Source organism: Manacus vitellinus, unplaced genomic scaffold (genome assembly GCF_001715985.3).
Source record: "Manacus vitellinus isolate BGI_N305 unplaced genomic scaffold, ASM171598v3 scaffold_81_pilon, whole genome shotgun sequence".
NCBI lineage: Eukaryota > Metazoa > Chordata > Aves > Passeriformes > Pipridae > Manacus > Manacus vitellinus.
The window spans coordinates 1814370-1826712 of NW_021940822.1; the positions used below are offsets into that span (position 1 = coordinate 1814370).

The window sequence follows — 12343 nt, forward strand, 5'->3', positions numbered from 1 at the left end:
CTGTGCTGAATATGTTCTAAGAAGCTTTAATTTTCTGCAAGAGTCCTGTTGCATACCAACTTACACCTGCATTACCTTAAAACCTTGCATTTCAACAGAGGAATGGATGCTACTCAAAACTTCTACCCTGCTACTGGCTGTTTTTCAGCAGTATTGCTGGGATTGCCTTTTGTGGGTATTGCTTTTTCTGCCTACCTTGATAATTAAACTGGGAGTGAACTTCATGGTAGCTCAGAGAAGGAGGTAATTTCCTCTTTGGCTGAAAGCTGAGGAAATGACCTCCAGGAATTCAAGGGATAGTTTTTTCTTATTTTTTAAATAATTTCTTTCTTTCTCATCTCTCCTTGTCGTTAACTGTTCTTATTGTCGGGGGTGGGGGGGGAAGAAAAGCTGAATAGAGTTCTGATTCCACCCCTCCTCCTGCCAAAAGAGACCAAATAATGCTAAATGAAAAACTTGAGTCTAGCTGGCAAGATCTGTCTACAAGTGATATGCAAATAACTCTGTAGTTCTTGCTGGTTTATGGTGTGCAAATATAGCCTGTTACACAACAGCAGTAAAAGGCAGTTAGTTATGTTTCCCATCATGCTTCACATCTGAATTGAAGCTTTGGACTTTCATGCTGTCCCCTGTAAACAGAGGTGTCTGTCTGTCCGGCTGTAGATAGCAGGGCATGTGGGCCTTGCAAGAAGTCAGGAAGTCACTGGTGTTCCAACACTGATCTTTGGGATCAAGTTAAAGTCGTTGCACCTTTCCTACTCAGTACAGTGGGGTGGTAGTATCCGATGTGTTTTCTTGAGTGCTCAAATAACAAAAGCAAAGCAGTATTTCAAATCCGTGGTTTTGACCACCTACATTTTCAGTTGACTTGTTGGCTTTACGTGACACCCTTTTCAGAGGCCTGATTTGGCAAAATTGTCTTCCTGCCTGTTAGTGCAGCAGGCTGTGACCTTCCCTTTCTGCTGGGTGCTCCCACAACTACGTTAGCTTAATTTGCCCTTCAAGGTCTCCATGCTGATGATGTCCCAGGGCATTATGTTGTGTGGCAGTGTAAGGGACAGCTCTGTGAAGGGTGCTGTCCCAGACCAGTTGGGTGGTAGTAGTTTAAATTGAAAGAGTATTTGTTGCAGAGATGTACTATGACACATGACTGAGTCTTATGGAAATGCCACATGGTTACACAAGCAGTTCTGGCAGTGGCAGAGAATTTTGAAGGTAGATAGGAAGAATAATATGCCAAGCATAGGGGAAGCAGTGTTTGCTGAAGAAACTAAGAACCAAATACATACAATAATGTGACTAACAAACATGGGAGCATAATGTCCTCAGATCTGCCCTTGCAATTAAACAAGACATACTTTAATAAAGGTCTTGGGGTCAAATTCTGGAAAAATTGATGATGCTTTTCCAAGAAACACCAGTTTCCACTTGAGTACCTGTGAGTAGTATCACCCTGGTGTATACAATGTGTGTGTGTGTGGTTTCCAGACAAAACAATGTTCTTTAAATGTCTCTGTAGATAATGCACGCACAGGCACCACTATGGAGAGCTCTTGGATTCTAATCACAGGAGAGAAACCCAACAGTGTAAAATGGTCAAGTCTTAAAACCAAATCTCATCCTTCAAACTTGTCTTGAGGCAAACTAAGTCATTAGTTTGAAGTCTTCTTGGCTGTCTCACAGTTGAGGAGGAAACAAAGACTCTCCTTAGGTAAAATATTTTAAATATGCAAGGAAAATACTGGAGTGCACAGGATTTCCTAACAAAAGAGAAGGCAAATTTCAGTGTGTCAAAGTTGTGTTTCCATGCAGGCTTGCTACAAATCTAGTTTATAAGGTGTCTGGCATGTATCTCATTCCTGAAACAGCTTTCTGTATGTGGGGATTTTCCTGAGAAAGCTTTGGATTATTCTTTGGTCTTCCCCACTTAAGATTAAATTTCAGTTCAGGTACTTGGCAATGGAGGCAAACTGTTGGAAGCTCTTAGTGAGGGCAGCTGCATATGGCTCTTGCAGTAGGAAGCATGCTAGACAGAAGGCTCACTCTTTGGGCTGCCCTGTGTAAGGAGGGCATTCTACTCTTGCAAGACTTCTGCAATGCCTTGCACTTAAGGCAGGAACAGTAGCTTTGTGTAGGGAATAAGAGCCACTGTGTTACTCTAGCACATGCCGACAAGGCATTTAATGCAATCATTACGTCATGTGCATACAGCAGTCCATATGAAAGTACAATGGGGATACTCATATAACTGCCCTGGAACGATATATGGAGAGCTCAGCCCGCAAGACACACCATGTTTGCAATAGTTGCACAGAGGTGCTGGGGAGAACTCATTTTTGCTCATTTCCTCAGAGAAACTCACTCTGTCTGCTCTTGCCTGAATATCTATCTCCCTCAATATGCTGTACTGGCATCATTTTCCCATCTGGTAATTAGGTGACTTGCCTACTTGCTGCTGCCTTATTTCAGTGAGGTTAAAAGGCCCTGCAGTTAAGGTTCAGTCCCCTACAATAAAATATCACCAGCTGATTCATGGTTATGTATCTCACAAGTACCAGTCCAGAGCTGGATAACTGCTTTTATACTGGAAAAGGAACAGAACCAGACTAACTACTGTAGCTCTACAGTGTTCAAGCCAGAATGCACAAAATAATAATGAATGTGCTGTATTGCATCTTCTAAGCAGAGTGGTATCTGACCAAAGAGAGAAAATTCAGACTAACAAATAAATGTTTACTCTGTTGTTACTGGTGGGGTGGAGGCTTCTCACCAGCTCTTCTTCTGGACAAGACACCAGAGATGAGGTTAAAATGTTTATTGAGGACATGTACTTAAAATATAGCATTTCTCCTTGTTCCAGTGCTCTTAACAGTCATCCTGTTGATGTTCTATGCAGAGTGGTTTCAACTGGCTTACAGCAGAAGCTGTCTAGGGTTTGGGGTTTTTTACTTTTTAAGTATGTTTGTGAAGCCAGCCGTGGCTGGTACAAGCCCAGAGTTGAAGAGGGAGTCCTACAGTTGCAATAGTAGATCCTCTTTTTGGAAGTAATTAGTTCATTGCACTGGGAATTTATGGGTGACACACTACTGCTGTGACACAGCTATAGGCTTTTCTGAGATGGAACAAATCTGCATTGTCCCTAGCAACATAATGGCTGCTAATGTCAGCCTGTGTGATGAATCCAGGGGTTGTACAGCAGCTGCAAAAAAATAGTAGCACCAGCTACTAACAGCCTTTTGCTTTGAAAAGCTAATAGATCCAGTTCTCACTATTGCCCCTTCAGCTTCTGGTCTGTCCCAGTTATAAACTGCAATTTAACACTGAATCCCGAGTTTCCAGGCTAAATACTCAACATTTTTGGAATCTGAACTGACTGGCCAGCAGTGCTCAGTTTCTTTTTAAGGTAATAACTTGTCTCCCTGCTTGGAGACATGTTTCTGGCTGTGTAGTAGTACAAGCATATGTGCTTGACTGGACACTTTGCGTCAACCTGCAGCTCTATTGCTGTTGCTTCTTGCTCTCTGCTGAGCATTAACCTTTTCTTTCAAAGTTAACATGAATTGGCGCAGGGGAATTAGTTATTGTGGTGTTGGAGCAAAGATCAAGAATGGACAAAGGTGGAGGTGAGTGACAGGGCTTTTAAGTGATTAGTTACCTTGTTCCCATGCTAGTTCAGGCTTTCTGTGCATTTTCTGTGACTGAAAGTCAGGTCTTAACACCTGTTGTCAGCTACCGAGGTGCTGTTGCAAACTTCAGGGAGGAAAAAGGTTCTCGAGTTCCCTGTGGATTGGTCCCAAGTGAATGATACAATAGCTCTAGTTGTTGCACTGTTTGCTTTATTAAGGCAACTTTGTATTAATTAGAGTCTTCCCAAAGAGGCTCTTGCCTACACCAAACACAGGGACAAGGAAGGGAAAGACCTTCATGCTTCATTACCTCCCAGTCACACTCTGACAAAGTGCAGTCTCTCTATATGATTGAGGTGACATAGGAATGAGTCACTTTGAGTTGATGTTTGTACTTTTGCTCAAGTTTATCCTGGAATAGGCTTTCTCTGCTTACTTTCCTCGCCTTATTGGTGATATGCAAAAGGATGGCTGCCTGCCAGGGAGCTGAGGCGCAGTGAGTGACTTGCTGTTCTCCTGTCCCAAAGTAAGTGCAAGGAATTCTGGATAGGTTACCCCTAGTAGACAGGCCATGCGTTATAAATCCTGAGGGATGTCCCCTTGTATTTGGGTAAACCTCTAAAGAGCACTGTTCTCATACTACAGAAAAGCTTCTGTCTCAGATACGCTGCTGGGTGAGGTTTTCTGTGACCAGCAGTTGGGAGATGTAGATACCAAACTCCATGGTAATCGATTCTGCTAGCTGTGCCACCTCTCCTCACTGGGTTACCAATGCTATGCCAGCCACTCAAAGTTACAGAAGGAGACATGTTGGTAGAAAGAGGAGAATCTGGGCTCGTCTGAGGTCCTCCATGGTAGTCATTGGTCAAGGCTTAAAAAAAACCCACACACATTAAGTCATTGTCCAATCTATAACCATCTTTTAAGGACAGCCTGTATGAAAGCTAGCACTGAGCAGTTCCTCTGCACCTCTATCTCCTTGGTTTTGCAGCTGAACTCTGTTGTTTCTCTAAGACACAAAATAAATCTGTTGAGCTTACATTTTTGGGCCTGAAGGTAAGGAAAAACAAAATGAACAACAGCCTTTAGCCTTTTTCAGTTGGTGGATCTCAGATGGTGCTGTGCCTGACTGTTAGTACTGCTGACGGTGCTCATAGCAGTGACGTGTGGCAGTTTACAGAGAGGGAGGAAGGCAATTTTCCATCTGAGATATGAATTGTCATATCTGAGGATAACGTCATTTGAATTTGAAGACCAAAGACCAGTGAGGGAGGAAGCAGTATTTTAAAGGAATCTCACTGTTCACACTGCATACAGCATTTTGAACAGATTGTTGAGTATCGGACAGCCTTCAGTTTGGTCTTTACTGCTCTGGCCATGACGTCCTTCCATCAGCATCAGCTAGCTTCCCATACTTGCAGTATTCGCTATTGCACAGGTTCTTTTAAGCTCTCCAACTTTGCTGTAGTCTGAGAACAACACTCAGATGCAAATGCTTCTACCCTGCCACAAGTTTTTCCTGTCTTATTCCCAAAAAAGGAGCAGGCTGAAAATGCAGCTCAGCCTGTTGTCGTTCTTGCTAGGTCTTGTCCTCTTTATTTTGTGCAGCTGCCTTTAACATTAGATTGATAATGCTGCATGTGCACCTCCTATTACAGCAAACACAGGGGATATCATACCACTAACTACAATTTCCCATCAGACTACAAGGGGGAGCGAAGTTGAGAAGGCAGGCAGCTGGCTTTAAAAACTGATGGAGGAGATTGCAGTTTCTCTCTTTAAAATCCTGAATTCAGAGCAACTTCTAAAAGTTGGTTTGTTCAGCCAAAAACTGTACCACTGCAGTCCCAGTACCCCACTACATCTCTCTTGATCTCTAAACTAAGTCCACATGACACGTGTGGAATTTGGCCAGTTTTACCTCTGTTCCTAAAGCTGCTAGCAAGCATGCTAGAAATGGCTAGGAAATTTTGAATAGCAGATCCTTGTGGGCTTGATTGTCTAGCCAGCCTGAAATGGGTAACAAAATTAAGCTTCTGTAATCTTGGAGAACAAGGAGCGGACATGTGTGTAAAACTCCCCCAAAACAATGTTCTAATGTAAGTAGGATTGTGCCTTCTTTGGAATAGTTTTGGTTTGGCAACTGGCTGTGGTCAGCAGCAGACTCCAGATTCTTTACTTGGCTTTGGAAAAGAAGGTCTGCAGCCTTTTCTGAGGAAACTCTTGGGCCACTAGTGACTATTGTTAGTATCTATTGTCTTCTAGCCTTGTGTTTAAGGCAGTGCAGTAATGGAGTTGCAAAAATTTGCCGTGGCAGCCCTAAAGGTCTTTGCTCATGTCTTTGCAGGCATCTGGAGTACAAGTTGCCGATGAGGTATGCCGTATTTTTTATGACATGAAAGTGCGGAAGTGCTCTACACCTGAGGAAATTAAGAAGAGGAAGAAGGCTGTCATCTTCTGCCTCAGTCCAGACAAAAAGTGCATTATTGTGGAAGAAGGCAAAGAGATTCTGGTGGGAGATGTCGGTGTGACAGTTACCGACCCTTTCAAGCACTTTGTGCAGATGCTTCCTGAGAAGGATTGCCGTTATGCCTTGTATGATGCAAGCTTCGAGACCAAGGAATCCAAAAAAGAAGAGCTGATGTTTTTCTTGTGGTAAGCCATCTTCCCAACTGACTCATTCCTAACATGCAGTCCAAGCACTGCGGGTGAGGTCTCTGAGTGTTTGTATTGTCCAGGCTGGCAAGATGGTAGGCTTAAAGTGAGTCGGGCAGCCTGATGCCTATATTCTGAGCTGTGAGACATTTCACTTGTTCATAGTGGGAAGGATACTGCTTCTGGCTGTGCTGAATAATCCGTGTCAGTAATTGCACTCTCTTTGGCATATCCCACTAGGGCACCAGAACAAGCACCTCTCAAAAGTAAGATGATCTACGCCAGCTCCAAGGATGCAATCAAAAAGAAGTTTCAAGGTATGTAATACAGCTGATGCTCCTAGCTCTGCCCTGCCTCTAGGATACTTACACAGGAAGGCTTAACCATTGGCTAATTGGTTTGGGGCTTGGGTGTTGTTTTATTTTGTTTTTTTGAGAAACTAGTGAGAGGTGAAATGTCATGTGACAGAGCTAAAATGAGGTCTAGCTAAAATTTATACTGTCTGACTAAATTTTAGAGGTACTAGAACTGTGCTCAGAGCAAGAGCAGGTTTTGCAATGTGTGACACTGTGGCTGCACAGTACAGAGCAGCACATCTGTACCATACAGGCTAGAAAGCATTAGATTCATAACTCAAAGCTGGATTTTGTGCAGAGTTGCCTCAGTGGCAGAGGACTTTCAAGCCTGCATCTGTTGAAATGTCATAAATTTACTGCGCTGTAGTAACAGTATTTAAGAATTCACTTGATTCAGAGATGCAGTTGTGATTACTCATTCCTAAAGGCATTGCATCTCCAAGTGGAGAAGCGAAGTTCCATTCAGCCTGTCAGGCACCATTAACCAAGGAGTAAACACCTTGCAGCATTCAGAAATTTCATGCTAAGTCAGTCTGGCTTATAGCCAGGTAGCACTGTCCCCTGTTAAGTTCCTCGTGCTGCACTGGGCCAAAATCTTGCAGTGTGCAAGACTGACAAGATCACTGGGCAGCAGTGCCAGCCTTCACAGGACAGTGTGCCCCAGGGATTGGAAGTGCCCAGGGAGACTGTTGTGTGCTGCACATGTGGAAGTTGAAAAAAAAGAAATCCTGAAAAAATTCTGTCTTTCACCACTGAAGACAGGCATGGTTTGGGATCCCCACCCTTCAAAAAGAAAAAACCACTGTTGATTCCTTAGACTGGCTTTCTAGATGCTTTCACCCTCTTCTGCAGAGCCAGCAGGAGCTGAGGTGGCCATCTCCATGTGCTTGCATGTAGCTCCCTCCCCAGCTGTACCCAGGGCAGCTCAAGACATGAGGGATTAACTTGTAAGAGCCTGCGATGAAAGGCCAACAGACTGAGCTCTGATCTAGTGACAAATTTCTCCCCACATGTCCCTGCATTGACATGTGGTGTGTAGCCAGATGTCTCTGGTGACATATCAATATGGGAAAAAAAAGATTTCCTAAGCTAAGGCAGGATTTGTGTGTTTGAGTGACTGGATTTCTTCTTCTAATATTACTACCAAGTATATTTCTTTAATTGATTATCAGCATGTTGACATACTGCATTACTGAGTGTTTTGCCTCTTTTTTAGGCATAAAGCATGAATGTCAAGCAAATGGGCCAGAGGACCTCAACCGAGCTTGCATTGCTGAGAAGCTAGGAGGCTCCCTAGTCGTAGCTTTTGAAGGAAGTCCTGTGTAGATGTCATACAGTGCCACAACTCTACAAGCATTCCATGTTTTAATATATCAGTTATATAAAGCAAACATTCTAGGCAAGGGTTTCACTAACAGTAGGGAAGCTGTCTTGTAGAATAAAGTAGATTTTGGAGATGTAGCTTGTATGTACAAATGACCCTAAATAAATCAAATCTAAGGATTTATCTTGGTGTATTAATATTTGCATTGGTTGTCCAGCCCAACACTGTCCCCAAAGAATTAACACTAAAGGTCTCAAAAAATTTGAGCAGTGGATCATAAAAGGGGGGGAGGTGAGAACAATCTGGTTCTTGTTCTTGCTTTTCTAAATTGTAACGAGCTAAATTCAGTCAGTCATTTTGAGGCTACTGGCCAAATTGCCAAATTCAAAAGCTTTTCCCCTGTAACCATTTAAGACAAAACTTAAAACCCGTAGTTAAACTTAGGCTAAAGCAACCTTTTGGTACCAAACTGGGTTAAACTCTTAGTGCTTGCAGTTGCAGAGCTGTACTAAAAAAGCCTAATTCTGAAGTTAGGGATAAAACAGACACACTTTTCCAGAGAAATAGTCCTAATCCCCTCCCTTGTAAACTCCTGGTGCAGTAATAATATTTAAAGGTTCACTTGTTCTATAGGTTCAATTTCCTTGTTATGAAGTGTCTTGAGGTCTCTTTCAGCCTGAGTGATTCTATAAAAATTGCTTTTTCTGTTGACATAGTTTAATTTAGAACTACCTTACTGTCTCTAATACACACCTACTAGTGGATCAGATGCTTCTGAGGCTTTTATAAGTGCAGATTCTTATATCAGAGCTTTTCAGTTATCGGTAATAAAATGAGAAGGAACCACAACTTGAAAAGTGGTATTTTCAGCCCCAGTCTTTGGTCACTTGGTCCATTTGTCCATAATTACCATTGATTTAACTTAGTAGAATGAATCAGCCTGACTAATATGGCTTGATCTGGGCTTTTTGTCTGTTAGCTTCTTTAATTCTGTAGAAATGCATGGAAATATCACCTGCTAGAAAGTTTGACCTGAAATGCCTTTTGTATGGGGGGTAGAGAACATTCCTGTGCCAGCTACAGAGATCTTGAAAGCTTCCATGTTTCACCAGTGGTTGATTAAAGCTGTTTCCTTTGTGTAATGTGTACATGGGAGTTGCATAGAGTTTTCTTGTATGTCTGTAGAGAAAAAGAAAAAAAAAAACAACAAAACAAAACCGTTAGCCTCCAGTGCGTTACTGTGATGTTCTGTGTGTGCCAAATTCAACTAGCCTTAAATAAATGGGCTTCCCCTCCCCTGGGTCAGTGACTGATTCCTCTCCAGCCCCTCTGGATTAGCCTTCCTGCAGCAGGGCTGGCACCGTGGCTGGGCACACCAGTGCCCTGTGTGAGGTGTGTGCTCAGGGAGCTGCTCTGCCTTCTGCAGCTACTGTCTGCCCTGTGCTGCTCTCAGGGGAGCAAGACTGGGGGAGAGAGGCTGGAAGGAAGAGCTGGTGGAGTTGGGGGGATAGGATGTTCGTCTCTGCAGTGTGTTCCCCTCCTTGTCCCTGCACCCCTCTCAGCATGACTGCCTGCCTGCTGCAGGCTCTGGCTCCTGAACAGCACCTGCTCTCTGCGTTCTAGGCTTCGTATGCAAACGTCCATGGGTTGGGCAGCTTCCTGGGAAACATCTCCCTGTTTGCAGTCTGAGCAGCAGAAACCCAGCCACGTGACAGTTATCCTGTGCAGCTTTCCCTGTGAGGACTGAGGGAGCTTTCTCTAGCCAGCCCCACGAAGCTCAGGCAGTTACAGGCTGTCCCTTCCTCTGCAAACTGTTCCCAGCTGTGCGGGGACAGAAAACAGACTGTCCCTGCGGCTCCTTGGCAGAGCAGTGCCAGCGCTGCGCTGCTGTATCTGCAGGGCTGAGGAGATAATGGTCCATTGCTAACTCAGCATGTGCCCTCTCTGGCCATGCTGCATGGTTAAAACCTTTCATTAGGCAGGCATTGACTGCTTGCTCTAACTTGGCGCCCATGCGGGTCACACGGTTTGGGAGCAAAAGGTTTTCTGATACAAAGGGATCCACTCGAGTGAAGCTTTCTGATTTTGAGCAAAGTAAACTGTCTTGGTTTCTGCTGGAGCTTTTAGCTTCTTTTCAGTCAACTGGGAGCTTGCCCAAGGAGGTAATTGTCCTCATAAACAGCTCTTCCTTGCCTAGGTGTCTGCAGTACTGGTCTTTGTCCAAAGTCCAGGTTGAGATAAGGAAATAAGTATGACACACGGGGATCAGTGCTGCCTGACAAACAAAGGCAGCTCCTAGCCAAGATCCAGTTGATAGCTAGTGCCTCCATACTGCAGGCATCTTTGAAGGGATGTCTAGCCCAGGTGATGTTGTGGTGGACTTCTGCCTTGGATTTCATTCCCTGGTTAAAAAATGGAGCAGGAGATGCTGCAATAGAGGAAGGGTGTCAGACCTGTAAGGTAGGAGAGTGTTTCCCACAGCATGAAAGCCCTCAGTTCTGGGACTAAGGCACTTTGAACCCAAGTCCCTGATCTAAATGATAAGAGGTCTGAGGTGGCACTTTGGGCTTTGGCTAGATATGCTGTCACAGTTTAGGCCGATTTAAGTCTTTTAGGACCTTCACAGCTACTCCTGAAATTACAGTCTGGCCTCTCTGGAAGAGTACTCCTGCACTCCAGGGCTGGGAGTAACTCAGCCATCAGAGCTTCAGGCTTGTCCACACTGGAGGTTGTGGACCAAATTTCACCCCCTCTCAAAGTTGGTTGTCCTGCTTTTGTAGGGGATGGAAAGCACAGGAAGGTGTTTACTCTTGTGACTTTTTAAGATTTCTCCCAATCACCCAGACCTGAAAAGGCAAGGCAAGACAATATGAGGAACTTTTTCTATAACTTGGCTGGTTGCTGAGAAGAGAAATTACTTTCTAACAGGGGTACATGAAGAAAAACTTGAAGAGGTTCAGGTGATGAAGACAGCTCAGAGCCATACAAGTTCAGCAGGACATGCCCATGTAGTGCAGCTTGGCTGCAGCAAGGGCAGAGCAGCTAGAACTATCTTGAAGTCCACATGCAGGATATGGTTTCCCAAAAGCCATTTCTGTCCATTACACCTGGGAGAAACTGGGAAAGGAAGATTCAGACTGATAATTCAGGCCTAAGTGTGAACAGCAGGCAGTGTAAATGCAATTTAGCTGTTCCAACAAAAGGTTGAGTGTCTTAAGCCTTGATAAGCCCAGGTACCCAGGCTGAAAGGTAACTCTGGGCATGGCTGAATCAGCAGAAGAATCCAGTGTTCCTATCCAAAGTCACTCCACCTGGGCAATTTCTTGATTTTTATTAATAAAGGTTCCTGCCTGTGGTGCTGGGGCTGCTGATCATACCAGCTGTGAGTAACAGGCTGACAAGTAACAAGCTTGGGTGGCCTGGAGGAAAGGAGATAACCCTCCGCATGTTGCCCAATGGGGTGGGCACATGGCAAAATCCCACCAGCTGCAGAGAGATTGGGGGCTGGCGAGTCCTCAGCCCTGCACAGTCTTGGGCAAGGTTTGGGGTTCTCCTAGCCACTCAGGATGTCCTTCCCCTTCAACCAAGGTGCTGAGGGAAGAAAAAAATCCCAAGAGTACAACTCCAGGTAAAAAAATCTGCTAAACATCTTTCCCCAAAGAGACTTGTTTTTTATATCTTTGCTTAATGAGACCATTCCCTCTATTTATTCCTAAAACAGCCAGCTCAGCAGTGTGTCCCAGAAGGGCATCATATGCCCCTGTGCCAGGCACACTGAATCTGCTCTTGTGAGCTTCTGGAGCCCCACCAGAGGCAACCTACTCCAAAGGGTGTTTGGAACAATGACTGCCCTCCTTGCATTGGCTGTTTTGGGGTCTTTTTTAGTGCTTGTGTGGGCATTCCTGGGTATCTGCTCTCATTTGCACAGGAGCTCTCAATAAAAGAAAGTTGTTGCAAAAGCAAAAAACTGAAAAACCTAGGGAGTTGCATCACTTCACCTGCTGCTGTGGGGCCCTTCCTGCCTGTGACCCCCTAGGGGTGATGGCCATTCTGACACGTTCCACAGCTCTCTCCAGCCTTGGGGTGGGTGGGGTTTTTCTGCAATTCTGAAAAAATGCAGGCATTTCCTCACTTTTGGGGACCTTAAAAGCCAACCGGGCATGCTGGTTTGCAGCAAGTGACAGATTATGCTGACGTGGAGGTCACCAGTGATCCTTGATTTATGCATTCCTCTCCATGTACCACAAAGCCCAGAAAGAGAAACTGAAGCCTAATCCTGGCTGTGGGGCTAAGGTCTTCTTCCCGAGTTTGTCCTTACAGTGTGGGGAGACTTCCTGCATGCAACAGCTCTATGTTGGGAAGGGTGTGGGGAGGGGATACAC

At 44.6% G+C, this 12343-nt stretch overlaps 1 protein-coding gene across 1 annotated transcript; it reads left to right on the forward strand.

Annotated features, from left to right (window-relative positions):
* The first annotated feature begins 5963 nt into the window (after positions 1 to 5963).
* On the forward strand, positions 5964 to 9254 carry DSTN (destrin, actin depolymerizing factor). Its single transcript, XM_008922746.3, has 3 exons — positions 5964 to 6281; positions 6522 to 6598; positions 7854 to 9254. The coding sequence occupies exons 1-3, from the start codon at positions 6022 to 6024 to the stop codon at positions 7961 to 7963; spliced, it is 447 nt and encodes a 148-aa protein (XP_008920994.2). The 5' UTR covers positions 5964 to 6021; the 3' UTR covers positions 7964 to 9254.
* Positions 9255 to 12343: the final 3089 nt, after the last annotated feature.